The sequence below is a fragment of the Octodon degus genome, unplaced genomic scaffold, assembly GCF_000260255.1.
Source record: "Octodon degus isolate 3935 unplaced genomic scaffold, OctDeg1.0 scaffold00077, whole genome shotgun sequence".
Classification (NCBI taxonomy): Eukaryota; Metazoa; Chordata; class Mammalia; order Rodentia; family Octodontidae; genus Octodon; species Octodon degus.
This window is the reverse complement of record NW_004524653.1, coordinates 11,256,939-11,276,007: the sequence shown is the minus strand read 5'-3', so window position 1 is coordinate 11,276,007 and position 19,069 is coordinate 11,256,939. Positions and strand designations below refer to the sequence as shown.

The 19,069-nt window shown below is 48.3% G+C and overlaps 4 protein-coding genes across 8 annotated transcripts in view; 2 read left to right on the top strand and 2 right to left on the bottom strand.

Moving 5' to 3' along the window:
- Positions 1-7,760, top strand: part of Zswim3 (zinc finger SWIM-type containing 3) — a 22,981-nt gene extending 15,221 nt beyond the window's left edge. For all 4 annotated transcript variants that reach the window (XM_004636123.2, XM_023720698.1, XM_023720699.1 and 1 more), the window contains one exon: positions 5,371-7,760. In XM_004636123.2, the coding sequence (XP_004636180.1) occupies positions 5,371-7,294 (1,924 nt within the window). In that variant the 3' untranslated portion in view covers positions 7,295-7,760. The remainder of the gene's footprint in view (positions 1-5,370) is intronic.
- The window catches only part of Zswim1 (zinc finger SWIM-type containing 1), a 27,398-nt gene extending 14,839 nt beyond the window's left edge, over positions 1-12,559 (top strand). Inside the window, exons 1-3 of one of the 2 annotated variants that reach the window (XM_023720704.1) lie at positions 9,208-9,366; positions 10,650-12,191; positions 12,223-12,559. In XM_023720704.1, coding sequence (XP_023576472.1) covers positions 10,785-12,155 — 1,371 coding nt within the window. In that variant the 5' untranslated portion in view covers positions 9,208-9,366; positions 10,650-10,784 and the 3' untranslated portion in view covers positions 12,156-12,191; positions 12,223-12,559. Of the gene's footprint in view, positions 1-9,207; positions 9,367-10,649; positions 12,192-12,222 lie in introns of those variants that run through there. The other variant, XM_004636088.3, reaches the window with a different exon arrangement.
- Positions 12,560-13,616: 1,057 nt separating this feature from the next.
- On the bottom strand, positions 13,617-15,547 carry Spata25 (spermatogenesis associated 25). The gene is made up of 2 exons (XM_004636089.2): positions 14,971-15,547; positions 13,617-14,617 (listed from the first exon to the last, which is right to left on the bottom strand). Exons 1-2 carry the CDS (start codon positions 15,023-15,025, stop codon positions 14,001-14,003), a joined length of 672 nt encoding a protein of 223 aa, XP_004636146.1. The 5' UTR covers positions 15,026-15,547; the 3' UTR covers positions 13,617-14,000.
- A 987-nt stretch (positions 15,548-16,534) lies between these two features.
- Neurl2 (neuralized E3 ubiquitin protein ligase 2) lies at positions 16,535-19,038 on the bottom strand. The gene is made up of 2 exons (XM_023720706.1): positions 18,034-19,038; positions 16,535-16,732 (listed from the first exon to the last, which is right to left on the bottom strand). Exons 1-2 carry the CDS (start codon positions 18,773-18,775, stop codon positions 16,617-16,619), a joined length of 858 nt encoding a protein of 285 aa, XP_023576474.1. The 5' UTR covers positions 18,776-19,038; the 3' UTR covers positions 16,535-16,616.
- Between the last annotated feature and the right edge of the window lie 31 nt (positions 19,039-19,069).

The window sequence follows — 19,069 nt, the reverse complement described above, 5'->3', positions numbered from 1 at the left end:
TTTGCTAAGCTTGTTCTAAGTAGGTGCTTTAGACCACTGAGCCATCTCACCAGCCCCTATCCTACTAATTTGATTTGAAACTGTCTCATTGTTATTTGTCTGTCAATAAAATTATGGAAAAAATAAATAAATAAATTTAAGAAAAAAAGGAGGTAGCCAGATAGCTCAGCTGACTAAAGCGCCTGCTTAGGCAGGTGCAGGACCTGGGTTCCATCCCTGGGTGCCTTGCTGGCCCCGCCCCCAGGGCACACTGAAAAGTTGACTGAGACTGGGCCTGGTGGCACACCTCTATAATCCCAGTGCTTGAGAGACTGAAAACAGGAAGATCACTAGGAGTCCGATCTGTGTAGTGAGATCCTGTAGACCCTGTACTAAATACACTTTTTTAAATTTATTTATTTATGCATCTATCCATTTATGTGTGTGTGGCCAGCTCAGCCCACCAGGGGGCGGGGTGGCTGGCATGTGGTGCTGGGGGATTGAACCGTGGTCCCTGTGCTTTGCCAAGCTTGTTCCAAGTAGGTGCTTTAGACCACTGAGCCATCTCACCAGCCCCTAAATATTTTTTTAAAAAATATGAACAAAAAAGGCTGTGTAACTCAGTGTGAAAGCCCTGTGTTCAGTCCCTTTCATTTATTAATTCATTAATTATAACTTTACTATTTGATTAAGACCCTATTCATTCACAAGATACAGCTTACATGCAGAGACATAGATCTTACATGTACTAATTTCTGTAGCACAGTGAATCACTCTGTTGAGCTATACTGTATTGCTTGTGTATCTATTTATTCACTTACTTTTTTTCCCCAGTGCTGGGGATCAAACAGAGACCTGTACATACTAGGCAAGTGCTTTACAACTGCACTAACCCCCATCCCTAATCATTCATTCATTTATTTATTTTTACTTTACTGACCACTTGTGTAGTAATTCTCTCCTCAGTATACTTTGAGAGTACATGGGCCAGCGAGATAACTCAGCCGTCTAAAGTGCCTGCTTAGGCAAGCTTAGGAAAGTGCTCAGGGACTGCAGTTTGATCCCGAGTACCACATGCTATGCCAGCCCCACTCCCGGGGCGGGCTGAATCGACCACCAAAGAGAGAGGGGAGGGAGGAAGGGAGGGAGGGAGGGAGGGAGGGAGACAGAGAGAGAGAGAGAGAGAGAGAGAGAGAGAGAGAGAGAGAGAGGTCTAAACCCAGGCCTTTACACTTACTACATCCCCAGTCCTCTCAGTCCTTTTATTTTTATTTTATTTTAATTTTTTGTACTGGGGATTGAACCCAGAGCCTTTTTAATTTTATTCCCCCCCCCCTTTTTATTTTTATTTTGAGATAAGGTCTTGCTAAGTTGTCCAGGCTGGGCTGGAACTTGTGATTTTCTCACCTTATCCTCCCAGAGTATTGGAATACAGGTGTGTTGCTACCATGTCCGGCTTGCAAGTTATAACTTCATGAAAAAGACTAAAGAGGGGCTGGAGATATAGCTCAGCAGCACAAGTGCCTGCCTCCCGAGCACAAGGTCCTGTGTTTGATTCCCAGTATAGAAAAAATTAAAGTAGAAAAAAGTTAACCTAGTACTCACTGAGTTTGAAATTCATCATGCAACAAAGCAGCATGTTTAGAGAACTTTTAAGTTATTGAGTCTAAACAATGTGAGGGTCAAAAGAGGAGGATTTGGGGAGATAACTCAGTGGAATAAGTGCTTGCCTGGCAAGCTCAAGGTCCTGAGTTTGATCCTGGTACCAACACTACCACCAGCAACAACAAAAGATTAAGAGAAAGGAGTTTTTTTTTTTTTTTTGAAATAAGGTCTCACTCTCTTCCAGACCAGCCTTGAATTTACTGTGTCGCCCAAGCTGCCCTCATACTCATAATCCTGCTGCAGTAGCCACCCAAGTGCTGGGAATACAGGTGTATGCCTGCACACCCAGCATAGGGAGTAACATGTCTGAAGAAAAACAGGCAGAATAATGCTTAACTAGTCACACTGTACACAAGCAAACTTAGCTCAAATCCCAGATCACCGGTGAGGTGTTACCTAGAGGATTAAAACCTAGATTCTCATCCTTGAGAACCTCTTTAAGCCTACTTTCCTTCCTATAGAATGTAGTTATAATAGAGTCCTCCCAGTATAAGGCAATGTATTTTACGGATTTAGAATAGCCTGGCATATAATAAATCCTTAGTACATGTAACAGTGGTAGAGAAGAATTAAGACCTGTTAACATTTTAGCTGTAGGGCTGAGGGTGTAGCTAGTAGTAGAGTGCTTGCCTAGCATGCTCAAGGCACTGGGTTTGATCCCCGGGACTGAAAAAAGATGGTGGTGGTGGTGGTGGTGGTGGTGGTGGTGAGGAAGAAAACATACTGAACATGAGCAAGGAGGAGGAATGAAAGCAAATTCCAGAGAATCATAAACACTAATGGAGCCAGCAATAGTGGAAGGAGCTTTGTGGTTGGCAGTCACTAGTGTCTTGCTTGGGAGTGGCTCTACAAACATTTCTAAATGCCCCGTATGACTGATGAGCTGGAGTTAGGGTAAGCTGTTGGTCTAGGGAAAGGGTGGAGCCCATTGTAAGCTCTTGAGGAAGCACTCAGGAAAGATGAGGGTGCATGTAGTCCTGAAGGATGAGTAAGCATTGAGGTGAAGATGAGATGATCATGGAACATATGAATATGAGCAAAGGCCCACAGTTAAGGCACCTCAGAGTGAATACAGGAAGTGATGGGCCGGTTGTCTAAGACACAGGAAACTGATGGAGATATAGACAGAGACCACACGGTGGTCACCTCTCACTGGCCTTGTTGGTGTGCCGGACTGCTCCAGCCCTTTGTGCCTCAGAGCTGGAGATGGTGCTGTCTTCGCAATGTCCACACAACAGGTACAGACATTCTGGCCCTGTGGTTCTCCACCCTGTTGTGGAGACTGACATATCCTGTTTCCCTGAGCTTGCTCCACAGGGTGTGCCAGCAGGACCACCTGGATTGGAGTGTAGGTAGGGCTCCTAGGCTACGCCATGTGAAGCCAGGGGCTGAATTCTTGTCTCCTCCCTTGTATTTGGGCTGGATCACTGGTTCCCTGAAGAGGTAGAGGTATGAGCCATCATCCCACCCACTGGTGGCCTCTGATTCATTCAGTAGCATTGTGTCAGGTGCTTGGAACACCTTGAGGAATCATTTAGTCTTGATACTGAAAGCTGTGCCATCCAGTTGGAGAGCCGACACATAAATATCCAACAAAACGTGGCATAGGAATTATAATAGGAACAGCAGCTAGCTTCTATTTAGCATTAATAAAAGGCCAAAGCAGGCTCCAGGCTGTTTTGCCTGTGGCTCATTTAATTTTTATGACAGCCCAAGTGAGATCATCTCATTTTACAGTGAGCACGTTGCATCCAGAGAGGTAAAGTGACTTCCTCAAGATTAAATAGCTTTGGGGCCGGGGAGATGGCTCAGTAGGATAAGTGCTTGACTGGCAAACACAAGGATCTAAGTTCAATCCCCGGTTCCGCAAAAAAAAAAAAAAAAGATTAAATAGCTTCTGAGTTGCAGAGTGAGGATTCACAAGTATCCCCTATACACACACTAGGTATATCACCACCCAGAAAAGGGTTGCCTTTTTTTTTTTTTTTTTAAGATTATTAAGCACTGTTTTTCTCTTTTCTTTCTTTCATTCTTATGTACTCAGTACAGGTCTATAGGGTCTCACTACACAGATCAGACGTAGTGATCCGCCTGTTTTCTAGCCTCCCAAGCACTGGGATTATAGATGTGTGCCACCAAGCCAATCTCATTGGCATTCTGGGGGTGGGGCTGGCATGGCAGGCCACGGATGGAACCCTGGTCCCTGAGCCTGCCTAAGTAGGTGCTTTAGTCAGTGGAGCTATCTGGCTGGCCCATGGTTTGCCTTTTGGATAAATGCTAAGGGTCAGAAACAGGAGCGATTACTGTGACTTGGGAGCGTCCCCAAAGGCTTTGCAGAAGTGAGACCTGGTTGGGCCTCGAAGCATGGGTTATTTAGAATAATTACTACTTTCCATGAATCATTGTTTTTTAGCCTGGAATGCCAAAGCTAGAAAGGACCCTAAAGATCAGTTAGCCCAGGGGTTACCAACTTTCTTTTTTTTTGTTGTTTGTTTTTTTGGTGGAACCGGGGATTGAACTCAGGCCCTTGCACTTGCCAGGGAAGTGCTTATTCCACTAAGCCATCTTCCTGGCCCCCAGACTTTCTTAAAGGGGGGGCCTTCTTTCTGAAGGTGAGGGTCAGGGGTAGGGGTGTGTGAGGTATTAGGTTCAGTCACCAGCACCAAAAAACAAAACAAAGATACTTTGGATATGATCATTTTTCTTTAAAGGAGAGATGAGCAGAGACTTTCCCTGTCTGAGAGAAAGCCCAGACACGCCAAGCCCCAGAGGATCCCAGAGAGCTCAGGTGATTGCCATGGTCTAGTCCAGGATCTTCAGAATCTCACTTTTAACCATGCTGTCTGGAGGAAGGGACATTAGTTCTCAAAGACAGGAACGAAAGGGACATTTTTGTGTGTGTGCTTTTTTTTTTTTAATTTTAATTTATGTATTTGGAACAGGGTCTCACTACGCAGCTTGGACTGGATCGACAGCTGAGGGTGCCCAGGGTGCCAGGCCAGTGCAACATGTGGTAGTGGGGATCAAACTTATTTTTTTTTTTTAGCTTTTTTTTTTTTTTTAAATTTTATTTATTTATTTGTGTGTGTGTGTGTGTGTGTGTGTGTGGCCAGCTCAGCCCACCAGGGGGCGGGGCTGGCTGGCATGTGGTGCTGGGGGATTGAACCGCGGTCCCTGTGCTTTGCTAAGCCTGCTCTAAGTAGGTGCTTTAGACCACTGAGCCATCTCACCAGCCCCCAAACTTATTTTTGAGACAGTTTCACTATGTAGTTCAGGCTGGCCTTCAGCTCACTATGTAGCCCAGGCTCGTCTTGAACCTGTGGCAATCCTCCTGGCTCAGCCTCCGTAGTACTGGGATTACAAGTGTGTGCCACCACACCAAGCTGAAAGGGACATTTTAAGTAGGAAGAAACTAGCTAGACAGTCAGCAGCTGCTACTTGCCTATGTTCCCTTTATCCTGCCTAAAATTGAACTGTTGACAACCACAAATAGCAGCAGAAAATTAAAGGAGTTGGGGCTTAGAAGTGCTGTGGAGATTGAGGGGAGTTGTAGTTGGAGTCTTGAAGAAAGGACTGAGTCCTTGGGGGCAGAGAATTCATGTAAATCTTCCTTACATTCTGTACTGTCTTATGGTAGGCCAATATGAATCCCTATTGGGCCTTATATCTTATAAGAGAGAGGGAAGCGGCCAGCACCTTTCTCATTGTCACCTCTACCTTCCCTAGATATGTGCAGGTGAAATTTGTCTGTACTCGGACCCAGTCACACAGGAAGAGAACACAGGAGGCGGACATGTGCCCAGCATACTTGCTCCTGCGGTACAATGAGAGACTAGATAGACTATTTATCAGTGAACTAAACACCCATCATGTCCATGTGGATTCCAAAACTACTGCTCCTGGAGGAGACGCCACTGGCAAATCTCAAAAGACAATGTGCTTGCAGAAAGTCCAGCTTGTGCAGCCCACAGTCAAGAAAGACCTTGACATAGCCGAGAAGTCCCCAGTAGAACCATCATTTTGCCTAGATAAGATGCAGGTGCCCTCAAAGCCAGAGCAGGAAAGCATCACTTCTTCTGACCTGACAAAAATAGCAAAAGTGATGAAGAACTTTCTTAAAGTAGATGAGGGCTCCATGGCTTCCTTCAGTGTGGGCACCAACCAGGACTTAGACCGACTCAACTTCCAGAGCAGCAAAATGAGTGACCTTTTCATCCGCTTCCCAGAGAACCTCTTGCTGCACCGGGTGGAGAACACCCAGGGCCATATCCTCTATGCTTTCCTGGTGGAGAACAAGGAACGAGAGGGTCGAGTGGTCCACTTCTCTGTGCTCAAGGCTGAGACAGCCACTTCGGTGGCCAAGATGCTGAGCATCTTCACAGAGTTCAACTCTGATTGGCCCAAGGTCAAGGTGATCTTTGTGGGCCCTTCATTCCCTCACCGGGCCATCCTGCAGGAGATCTTCCCTGCTGCCCGGATCCTCCTCTCCATCTACCACACAACCCGGCTCTTGGAGAAGAAGTTACAGCGCAGTTCAGCAGATCCATCCTTTAAAAGGCTCATGAAGGAAGCCTTGCGGGAAGCTGTGTTTGTCACTTCTGATACTAACGTAAAACATCTCTGTCAGTTGTCCCAAACCCTCCTGGATAAGGATCTCTTCAGCTTCCTGCAGGCCCACTGGTTCTCCTGTGAGCTACTATGGTACATGCATGTCAGGAAAGGCCTGCATGCGTGCAATACCTACATGGACAGCCTAGACATTGTCACTAGCAAGGTGTCAAACCTCTTCCGGGAACAGCGGTCATTGCTAGACTGCATCCTCTGCTTTGTGGATTACATAGACTTCTTCAATACCAAAGCCTTGAAGAACTTGCCCACAGCTCCTCCCAAATTAAAGAGAACACGGACTCCAAGCATGCCACCAAAGGCCAAGAAACCTTTTGGAGTTTGTAGAGGGATCCTCACCAGGACACCTTTAGAACAAACAAAGCCAGATTCCCAGCAGGTTCTATTGCAGCAGCAGCACTCCCAGGGTGACATGCTGGACAGCTTGCACCAAAGTGGCTCCGAACTGGCCTACAAGCTGTGCCACAACGAGTGGGTGGTGGTGCAGAATTCCACCCACCTGGTAGAGGTGGCTGGCTCCTCAGTGGATGTTCAGCTGTTAGAGGACTCTCACAAGGTTAGCAAAGATGGCTGTAGCTGCAGCTGTTCCTTTCAACAGCAGTACCACCTGCCTTGCCGGCATATTTTGGCCCTGCTGCACAATAGCCAGCAGCCAGTGGATGAAGCTATGGTGTGTCGCAGGTGGCAAAAGAAGTACCAGCACCTCCTTGGGCCTAATGGAGAATTCCAGGACCGTGGTATGATCCTAAACATAGACCAGCCTGAAAATCAGGGTCGGAACGACATGATTCAGGACTTAAGCAGGGAGTTAGCAAACCTGCTAATGCAGACTGAGGGGCCAGAGCTGGAGGAGCGCTGTTCCACCCTGCGTAAGATTGTGGACATCTGGACTGATCCCTGCCAATCGTCTGAGTCCAGTCAGCAGCCAGGAGACTTCAAGGATGTGGGTTCTCTCCCTTTTCTCTGGGGAAAGCAAGAGGAAGGGGAGAAACACTCTCCTCTTGAAGCCACAATGCTTGATTAAAACACTTGCCTTGGTACATTGGACCACAAACCCCTCTTTTTGGAAGTCTGAGAGTTCAAAGTAGGCAAGCCATGGTAGGGGTCAGTATTTTAACCAATACTTTCCTAGATAGGGCTAGGGGGATTGTTAAATAGGGAGGAGAGGAACTTCACTGGGTGATAGTCCTTTGAATCTGCCCCATTTCAGCCCTATCTTGGCATTCCATTCCATAGGCACCTCATTCGTTGTTCAAAGCCAAAGCTATGTCCATGTTTAAAGGTCATCCCTCTTCTCTGACCTTTGAGATAGATCTTATTCTCTCCACGGAGATGAATTTGTGCCCCAGGATATGATAAGACAAAATGAGCCTTGTAAAAAGACCTGTTTTCAGGGACAAAGAGAAGGAGGGTGATCCTTGATTATTGCTGCTGTTTATGAAGAATCTGTCATTTGTATCTATTTTTATTCATCTTAAATAAAGTTTTTTTTAAAATATGCAATTAAACAAGGGAAATGTGTTCTACTTGATCAGGGAAAGAGGAAGAATTGCACAACAGGTCTCCTGGGTTCATTATCTAACTTTAGAGCTGGGTATGGTGGTACGTGCCTGTAATCCCAGAACTCCAGGGGCAGAGGCAAGAGGTTCTCTACAAGTTTGAGGCCAGCTTGAACTGTATAGTGAACCCTTTACTCAAAAGAACGAAAACAATGAATCTGTTAACTTTAAAAGAAATTGAGCTAAGCATGGTGGTACATACCAATAATCCCAGTACTTGGGAGGCCGAGACAGAGTCGCCACAAATTTGAGGCTACCCTTGGCTACACGAATTATAGGCCAGCCTGAACTACATAGAACTACAATTGAACTGCAGTTGAGGTTGTGGAGCCAAATAGGACCAAATGCCTCAACTTAAAAAAGTTAGCAATTCACCACTTATTTTGTCTTCTTCTTACCTAGCCTTCAGTGTTGATTTTTGGTTGCCTTATAATCTAGTAGTAAGAGTTCATATAGACTTGAAGAAACCTGAATTCTACATATGACTGCCAGAAACTTGCCTGGAGACTACAGGCAAAGTCCCTAACCTCTTTGACCCCAGTTTCCTCATGTATAAAATTTAGGGTGTTCTATTCTAATCCCCGATTTCACCTCTAGATCTATATAAAATTGTCTTTGCAATAATAACACCAACACTTGGTGGTGTTAGTTGGTAATCTTAACTACTTAAAGCTTGATAACCACCAACTTTTAAGACTGCCTTCAGGGGCATCGAGGACAAAAATGCCAAGCAGTTGACTTGCCCTAATTCTTAGACCCCTGAAGTCACACCACCACTATGGACCTATTTTGTAAATTCTAGAGGGAGCTGGGCTGGACAGCTCCAAAATTCTACTCTCTCTTTCAGATCTGGATTTCCTCAGTCTCAAGGGTTGGCTTCCTGATCTCTGTTAAGAGTGGCAGAAATTGAGGCCTGGGCCTCAGTTTCCCCACAAGGAAGAGTCCATGGTACAATTACACTTGGATTCATTTCTCAGACCCGGGATTAGAGTTTGACATTACCACCACCACGCAAAAAAAAAAATTCAGTAGAACATTTTTGATTTTGGCCTTTAAGGGAACGTCTATAGCAATGTGCATTTCCTGTCGTCTAGGCCGCAGGAAAGCTCCAGAATTCCAGTCGCAGCGTTCACACGCCAGCGACCTCTGTCAGGCTTTTCCTCCATTACCGCCCGCAGGCCCCTGGTAACCCTGGTAACAGTACCCGCCCTCGCACTGCCGAGCTAGGATTGGTCCATGGCGCCCAAAACCTGAAAACGAACTCCTCAGATCATTGGCTTGAGTCACTGCAATTGAGCGCCGTGGTTGGTGAACCTACAGGTCAGTCAGTTGGAGGGCGGATCAAATAGAAAGGGCGATGCCGCCAAGGTGTGGATGAGTGGGATTCTTCCCCCCCGGAGTTGAAGGTGGGTGGGAAGCTCCTGGTCTCTGCTTTCAGACGTTTCTCAGCACCAATAGAGCGGGAGGTTAACTGCTGTGACTCCGCCGGACTCCAAACGCGAATGTCAGACATTCCCATCTTTCACCCGGGTTAAAGGTGAGAGGTCAAAGGCCGATTTCCCTTTCTTCCTGGCTTTTGGACCCCGTGGGAAGCTCTGAGGGTCTTGAACCGAAGACTTGGCTTTCAGCTACCACCAGAGGAACAGTGAGCTAATTCCTTAAGATGTTTAAGCCTCAGTTTCTCTTCTACAAAAATGTGAACAGTAACCCACTTGGGGGCCAGAGGGAAACATTTCAGTGGAGCCTTTCAGCTAACGAGTATGTGCAGAGGCAGAGACAGTGCACATGTTAGCCTCTTTATGGTGGAAGGGATTAAAATCCAAGAGGGTCCTTGACTTCCCCAGCATCCCAAAGCAAGTTTGGGGCAATTACACTTTTTATTACAGTTGTTGTGTTGTTTTGTTTGCTTCCTTTTATATACCAGCACGAAAGGAAACAACGGATGCCTTGAAGTAATTTGTAAACATAAAGGCCAAACAAATATTTAGAATGCTATTTTAAAAGGGAAAGGGGATATGGAACTCCAAACTTTACATCTATTTATTTGTTGTGACAGGGTCTTGCTATGTAGTTCAGGTTGGCCTTGAAGTCACTATGTAAGCTCAGGTCTGACTGGAGGCTATTCTTAGCCTTCAGAGTGCTGGAATTACAGGTGTGTACCATCACATGCATAATTTGGGCCGGGGTTACTGGGGATTGAACCTAGGACCTTTGCACTAAACTACATCTCAGCTCAGCTGCTTTATTTTCATTGTGAGACAGGAGCTCACTAAATTGTTAAATTTGTCCAGGCTGGGCTCAAACTTCTGATCTTACTCAGTCACCCAGAGTGCTGAAATGTACGAATGTGCCCCATCTTACTCAGGCCCACAGCAATACTCCTGCCTCAGCCTCCCAAAATTATAGGTATGTGCCATCACACTCAGCCCTGAGAGACCTTTCTTGACCTTAATTAAAATATCCCATGCTGGGCGTGGTGGCACACACTTCTAATCCCAGCACTGGGGAGGCTGAGGCGGAAGGACCTTTCGAGTTTGACAGCAGCTTGGGCTACAGTGAGCTCAAGGCCAGCCTGAACTGCATAGTGAGACCCTGCCTCAAAAAGACAAAAAAATAAAAGAAAATAAAGTATCCCCTCTTCCCAACTCAGTCTGACTTGTTACTCTGGTTTATGAGTTTTGTAACCCTCATTATCTGATATATCCTTGCCTATTTGTTACAACAGAACAATGCTGACACATGTTCAACAAATATTACCTAGATGAGTAAGTGAAGAGCCAAGTCCCTACTGTCTCCTTAAACCTTTGTTCTTTCTTATAGGTGCATCTTTGAAACAAGATCTAGAAACCACAGCCCAGCCACTATCCTTGACTTCCTTGGGAGTTTCAAAGCGTAGACAATAGTCCTGCAGAGAATCTGTTTTGAACTGGGCATTTAGCCATCTCCTGTCTCCCCATGGCCCTAGCAATGCTGAATGGGCATCTGATTAAAGACTCAAGCCTACCTGTGCTGCTGCACCAGGTTAGCAAGACCTGCCAACTGGATACCTTCAACTACCAGAACTGCTTTATGCAAGATCTATTTTCCCATTTCCCTGAGATCTTATTTATCCACCGTACCTATAACCCAAGGGGCAAGGTGTTATATACCTTCCTGGTGGATGGACCTCGAGTACAGCTAGAGGGTCCTCTTGCTCGGGCAGTCTACTTTGCAATTCCTGCCAAAGAAGATGCCGAAGGCCTATCCCAGATGTTCCAGGTGTTCAAGAAGTTCAACCCCGCATGGGAGAGAGTCTGTACCATCCTGGTGGATCCCCACTTCCTCCCGCTGCCCACTCTGGCCATGGAGTTCCCCACAGCTGAGGTCCTGCTCTCAGCCTTCCACATTTGCAAATTCCTACAGGGTAAGTTATATCAGCTGTCCCTTGAGCAGCCTGTGGAAAGGGTGCTTTTGACCTCCTTACAGAGCACCATGTGCTCAGCTACAGCTGGCAACCTGAGGAAGTTCTTTACCCTCCTGAGCAGTTGCATCCCCCCAGCCCAACTGGCTGAGCTTCACTCACACTGGCTGCTCAACGACCGCATCTGGCTGGCCCACCGCTGGAGAAGCCGGGGTGAGAGCAGCCGCTACTTCCAGAGCCTCGAAGTCACCACCCGAATTCTCAGTCAGTTCTTTGCCACCAACCCATCTGAGAAACAGGGCCTGGCCTCCCTATTCCAATACATGCAGCAGAACCCTGGAGACAAGGCAAGCTGCAACCTGTGCCTGAGTCCGCAGAAGAATCATACCGCCTCAGATGCCAGGCCTGAAACCCCTAAAGTAGAACAGTTGGTAGAAGCTGGCATCCAGAATTCCCTCAATGCCATCTGCACAGGGCCAGCAGCCCAACTCTGTCTGGGTGAGCTTGCTGTGGTCCAGAAGTCCATGCACCTTATTGGCTCCGGCTCAGAAAAGATAAACATCCAGATCCTGGAGGACACCCATAAAGTGCAGCCCCAGTCTCCTACCAGTTGCAGCTGTTACTTTAACCAAGCCTTCCATCTGCCCTGCCGCCACATCCTAGCCATGCTTAGTGCACGCCACCAGGTGCTCCAGCTGGACATGCTCCCATCTCAGTGGACAGCAGGCTGCGCCACTAGCCTCGACAGCATCCTGGGCAGCAAGTGGAATGAGACTCTGGATAAGTACCTGGCAGTGACTCTCCTCACCGAGGAGGTGGGTCAGCTGTTACAGCACTGTAGCAAAGAGGAGTTCGAGCGGCGGTACAGCACCCTGCGGGAATTAGCCGACAGCTGGATCGGCCCTTACGAGCAAGTGCAGCTCTGATTCCTCTTGATGTTGAGAGATGCACACACACACACACACACACACACACACACACACACACACATCCCACTAGTATCCTTCCTTACACACACACACACAGTTGCATTTTCATAGTACTTCCTTCCCAAATAGGGCCAAGGGACTTCTACTCTACCCTAGGCTGCTACCTCACATATGTCTAGCTCTATAAGATAGAAGTCAGCTAATTTTTTCTGGAAAGGGCCCAACAGTAAATATTTTAGAATGGATGGTCATATATATTTCTTGTATATCCTTGGTTTGGTTTGGACAACTTACAAGGACAAGGTAAAAATGATTGTTAGTTTCAAACATCTTATACGGTATGAAATAAGGCGGGATATGGTGGTGCACACCTGTAATCCTAGCACTCAAGAAGCTGAGACAGGAGGAGGACTGCTGCAACTTGGAGGCCAGCCTGGGCTACAAAGTTCAAGGCCAGCCTGAACTGCACAATACAACCCTGATTTAAGAAGACAAAAAACTGATAAGACATCAGGTGGTGAGGTCAGGGCTGGGGCTTGGTACCAGCTACCCTAGTCACAAGAAAACTCACCTGACCCATATCCCATGGCTGAGCTGGCCTACCAAGGGGCTGCTCAGGGAGGTGGCTCAGCCCAGCTCAGCAGTTTTTCCCCTGCTTCATTTTGCAATCAATAAAGTTGAATGTTGTATATTTTAACGCTTGTATGTTTCTGCCTTATAGGTGACAGTTCAGGTATGTTGTGGAAGGAAAGGGTTCTTTCCCTGCTTTGTTACAGAGGCCTGCTTCTACCTTTACCAGTAATGGGACTGGGCAAGTCAGTTTTCTAAGCCTTCATTTGTTTATCTTCATATATAGGTATTCTGCTGGGCATGGCGCTGTATATAATCCTAATACTCAGGAGGCTGAGGCAGGAGGCTTGCAGCAAGTTGGAGGCCAGCCTGAACTAGTGAGATCCTATCTCAAAACACAAATACACAAAAGAGCATCCACACAGTTGGTCAGATTAAAGAACAGCGGTCTTTTACTTGTCTGAATGTCTAGTGGGTGATTTTCCTTCCTTGCTGATTGACCCATCAGCTGTCTTCAACAGGCTGACAAATTTAAGGCAGTAAGAAAGTTTACAGTAGGGGCCGGAGAGATGGCTCAGTGGAATAAGCGCTTCCCTGGCAAGTGCAAGGGTCTGAGTTCAATCCCCAGTTCCACAAAAAAAAGAAAAAAGAAAAATTCACATTGCCTGTAACTTTTTTTCTCCTGGTCCTGGGCATTGACCCAAGGGGTTCTGTCACTGGACTTCATCCCTACCCTTTTTAATTTTTATTTAAATACTAGTGATTGAACCCAGGACCTTCACACAGGTACATCCTCAGCCTCTTCTCACTGCATTGCCCAGGCTGAGCTCAAACTTATGATCCTCCTACCTCAGCCTCCCAGAATGTTGGGATTCTAGGTGTGTGCCACCACACCTGATTTCATTTTATGAGACTGGATCATGCTAATGGTGGACCTTGAATTTGCAACCCTGCTCCCTCATCCTTCCAAGTTGCTATTAACCACTGTATGTGGGTATACAACAGGCCAAGAAGTTCAAGACAGTAGTTTTGAGCAGGTCTTCAGAAGTCTTCACTTTCCAAGTATGGCCCTCTGCCCAGGTAATTTTAATTAGTCTGTCTGATCAGACTCAGTGGTATCAAGAGAACTTTTGTGGGGCCTGGACACTAATGGACAGGAGTATTGTTTCACCACCCACCCAGTTCCCATTCCTCCCATAGGCTCCCAACCACTCTGTCTACCCAAAAACCATACAGAGAAGCCACCTGTGTGTCTGGTGCTATTTCATCCAGCTACAAGCAGGGGCCGGGAGGCTGGCCCCTCCAGGATCTCACTAGGGGCATCTCCCCAAAGGCTCTGTGAGCCTGTGTCTGTACCCACTGCACCCCCTCCTCAGCTCTCTCTGGCTCTGGGTGAGCCAGCATGAAAGCTTGAGCTGCCCGGATCAAGTCCTCTTCCCGAAGGCCTGGGACAGGCACGGTGGGGATGCCAGCGATCATCATGGCCAAGGTCAGGATGCAGATGTCAGACTGGGTGCCGCTGGCCTCCTTCCCCTCTGCCTCGGAGGGCACTGGCAGAACCCCTGGCGACACCCCACACAGCAGCAGGGGCCCAGGCCTGCTGGGGCCACCCACGTGGGGAGCTCTGCTTCTGGAGCAGCCACTCTCCCAGCCCAAACTCTCTGGTGGCCTCATGAGGCAGAGTTGGTGGCAGTACCGGCTGTACTCCTTCCTTGGTAGTGTCTCCCAGCTAGCACCCCCAGGGCAGTGCCTGCCTTCAGGTTCTGCCTGGGTGCCAGGTACCACCTGCTCAGCTTTCTGGCTCAGAGGGCCTGATCCACCAGAGGCCACCACCACTGGCTCTGCAGGACTATAGAGACCAAGGGAGGAACCCGGAGAAGCAGCCCCACCTGCAGAGACAGGAAGGAGATGGAATGTTATTTTTAGCCTCCTTGAGGAAGAGGCCCTGAGGGGCAGGGCTTGGGAATAGGAACAATTAAGATCAGCCCAAGAAGGGCTGTCCAGAGGTTGGGACCTATGTTAGTCATACCCAGCCTCTAGTCCCCAACACTCAGCAGGTGATAGAGGAGTGCTGAATGAATAATAATGAGTAATTAGTAATTAGTAGGGACTTTTAAAATGCCTTTTCTTGATTCCAAGGCCAGTCCCCAAATGCCCAGCGGAACTCCACCTCCCCAGAGTCAGGAAGCAATTTCACATGAGAAGTTGCAATACCCCCTCTGGTTCAAGAAGCCCCTCTCACCTTGGCCAGAAGGCAGAAGACCTGGATGAGCTTGTGGAGACCGGAAGTAAGACATGGCTGTCCCAAAGCTCCCGTCTATGAAGGAATAGTTATATGCCTTCTAGCCTACCCTCTCCACCCTCCTAGAATGTTACCTCACAGTCCCACCCCTTTACATATACAACCTACCTCAGGCCATCGACCTGTTCATTCTAGAACCTTACATGACAATGAGATGGTATTACAAGCACCCTGGACCAGGACCACCATGTTCTAGATTCTTACTCTTACCTTAGTCAAGTTCGTAGGACAGTTTTGTTCCTCAGTATACTCATCTGTAATATGGGAGTGATGACTGCCCCCTAACTCACCAGTTGTGAGGATGAAATGAGAGCTAGATGAAAGCAAAGGATCAGCGATACAAAGAAAAGAGTCTGAGGCCAGCTTGATGGTGCACACCTGTAATCCCCGTACTCAGGAGGCTGAAGCAAGAGGACAAACACATTTACATCTCCGGGCCTCAGGGTTCCCCTCCGCAAAATGAAATAGTTGTACTAAGGATCTAATTCTCAGCCTATGAGATATATTTGAATCTCTTTGTGTGCTTCCCCGCCCCCCCTTTGGGTGCTTTAAGAAATTCTTGTGTTGTCTTTTGAGATGGTTGTGTTCAGGCTGGCCACACCAGGCATGGAACTTTGAGAAATTCTGGTTTTTTGTTTTATTTTGGTTTTTTTGTGCAGGGTTTCACTATGTAGCTCAGACTCCTGAGGTGATCCTCCTGATTTCTGCCTCCCTAGTGCTGGGATTACAGACATGTGCCACCATGCCTGGACTCCATCGCTGGCTCAGCATGCCCCAGGATGGAGCCAGCATGGCATGTGGTGCCAGGGATTGAACTCTGGTCCCTGAGCTTACCTAAGAAGCAATTAGTCCACTGAGCTATACCGCTGGCCAAGAAATTTGAATGTCCAGATTAATAACGGTGAAATCAGAATCCCAGGGTCAGGCTCAGGTGAGTATTTCTCAAGCAATGATGCTGTCAAAGTTGAAGTTTTCATCTAAAGAAATTTGTCTCAACCTGGGCAGTACATTTGAATCAACAAGAGGAGCTGAATATGGTGGTACACACCTGTGATCCCAGCACTGGGGAGGCTGAGGCAGGATTGCTTCAAGTTCCAGGCTAGCGTGGGCTGCATAGTGAGTTCAAAGACAGGCTGAACTACAAAGTTGAGACCCTGTCTGTCTGTCTGTCTGTCTGTCTGTCTGTCTGTCTCTCTCTCTCTCTCTCTCTCTCTCTCTCTCACACACACACACACACACACACACACACACCCCAAGAGGGCCTTTTACCAAAAAACAGTATGTATGCCTCCCCTGACAAGTTGAAGGAGAACTTCTAGAGATAAACAGAATTTCTAGAGTTATGTAAGTGCAGATAACTCTTACAAGTGGCCAGGCTTGGAATCCCCAGGTTAGGTGGTTTCTAAAATGTGCCCTTTACTATGTTCTGCTAACCTGCAGTGATTCTCGAATTGCCTCTCACAGGATGCAAGGGCAAAGGGATGATCCAAAGACCAGAAGAACGTCACCTCTGCTGTTTATTGCTGGTCCTTGTTGGCAGCACTGGGACCAGGACATGCTCCCACACACTGGGTAGCCTCAGACCTTCATTCATACTTGCAGAATTCCTTAAGTCCCCTGGGCAGGTGGAGCCTATCAATAGCCAGCCGGTGCACCACACTCCTCTGGATCACCAGGCGGCACAGAGTCTGTAGGGATGGCACTGTGGAAAGAAGGCAGTCACAGGCAAACTGGCCTGAAGGATGGGTCTGAGGCAAAGACCCCAGATATCTAGGTTTTGGTCCCCACTTTCCCATCAACTTGAGCCAGTCCCTTTCACTGTCCAGGTCAGCGCGCTTCATGGGGCTGCTCCTATGCTTGAGAAAAAGCAGCTTGCACAAGCTGCAGCCCTGTTTCTGTTACAGTGCAGCACAATCCCTTCCCCTCCCTTAGCAGAGTATGGAGGCAGGAAGATGTGATTTGTCTATTCAGCCCAGGCCTGGCACAGAGCAGGTTCTGGTTCACTAAATTCCTGAAATGTGATCGGAGCTATAAATAAAGCTCAACAGAGCTGTAATAAACCAGTTCTTAAAAAAAAAAAAAAGACCTCAGAATTTAAAAGCTCTCAGTGTGGGATCCGTCTGTAGTGTCTAAACTAATCCAAACTGATGAGCATTTTTTTGGTAAAAGAACACAATTTTTTAAAATGTATTTAATACAGGGTCTACAGGGTCTCACTACACAGACTAGACTTGTGATTCTCCTGTTTTCAGCCTCCCAAGTGCTGGGATTACAGGTGCACGCCACCATGTCCAGTCTCAGTCACCGTCTCAGCGCGCCCTGGGAGTGGGGAGGGCACAGCACACCAGGGATCGAACCCTGTCACTGTGCTCTGCCTAAGCAGGTGCTTTAGTCCACTGAGCTATCTGTCCAGCCCTAGACCATAATTCTTGAGGCCCAATATAAAAAATCAGTTTAGACTGATTCTCTAGGTTAATATAGAAAACAAGTATCAAAACTAAAAGGGACCTGCTGAGCAATTTTAACCCGTTGATGTGGGTATGCTCATCTTGAGCAAAATCCAAAGCAGAGGTGTGAATTGAAGCCAGATTCTCCTACTTCTATTTATGTTATTTCTTTGGTACAGGATCTCACTAGGCAGCTCAGACTCATAGTGATCCTCCACTCAGCCTCCCCAGTGCTTGGCTCAGCGTGGGGCCCACATAGCACGTGGGGGTCCTTGCACTTGCCAGGCAGGCACTTAGACTGCCAAGCTATCTCCCCAGCCCCTAGATTCTCTTACTTCTAACAGAGGCTGGCCAGACCAAATCCTAGCTAGCTGGCTAGGGAGTCCTATCAAGCTGTTCTCAACCCAGGTGGCAGTTTACCTGTAATCCCAGAGACCAAATTCAAGAAAGGGCTGAGGGTGTAACTCAGGGCCAAAGCCTCTGAACGAAAAAAAAAAAAAAGTTTCTGTCCTCTCACTTCCCAGGAAGGTCATTGCCCCTGGAGTGGGATACCTACAGCCATACTCCAGTTGGACCAGGCGCACGCTTTTGGTGGAGGCAAACACGTCCACCACGGCATAGAGAGGCTGGGCAGCTGGCAGCCCCCTCGCGCTGGGGCCCATGTCCTCGCCATTGATGATGATGTGCATGTCTGCGGTGCCATCTGGGTGCGGGCAGAAGAGAACGCCCAGGCGGCTGCGGCGAGCGGTAGGAGGCAACACATTCAGTTCATAGAGCTGGTCCAAGAGATGACTATATAGTCCAGGCTGGCTTCGGCCCACCAGGCGGTCCCGGGGAATTCGGAACTGCTCAATGCACAGATAAGGCTCCACCAGGAGGGATGGGGGTTGGCTGGGGGCCACTGCCTCTGCCTCTGCCTGGCCCTCCCGGGGCACACGGTTGTGGTGGCGCGTGATGGCGAAGACCCAGGTGTGGCCCAGGCTGACCAGGTCAGGTAGCGAAAACTCTGGCACAAAAGCCAGACTGGCAGGATCCAGCGCAGTCAGGCCAAGACGCAGATGCCCACACCAACCCAGCTCTTTTTCCTCGATCTCGACCAAGAATATCTGGCCAGGAGCCAGAGGATCGCGACTGAAGCACACACCGTGGGCGAAGCTCTCCACTCGTGTGGCCTGAGTCCCTGAGGGGTCCACGCGAATGTTGGCTCCGTGCACCCGGTGGAAGCGGGTGGGAGGGGGCTCTGGGCACGAGGGTCCCCAGGGAGCACCCAATTGCACGGAGTGAGAGGCAGCAGCCATTGCACGGTACACTGGGAGGCCAGCAGGCGGTCCGGACTATTTTGGGCGGCGGGCTCAGTTGAAGAACTCGGGGGACCATGTAAGGTATTTCCCATCCCACCCCCCTCGACTCCCTTCTCCGAGACTCTGCCCGGGGGTCCTAGCGCCGCTTGCTCAGGGATCATGTCCAGGACTGGGTCTCTCGAGGGGCTGGAGGAAATTCCCCTTCCACGCTTAAATCATCTAATAGCTAGCGCAGCGACCTCTACGGACTGACCCTTCTGAGTCCGGCAAATGACCGCTCCGCCCCGCCCC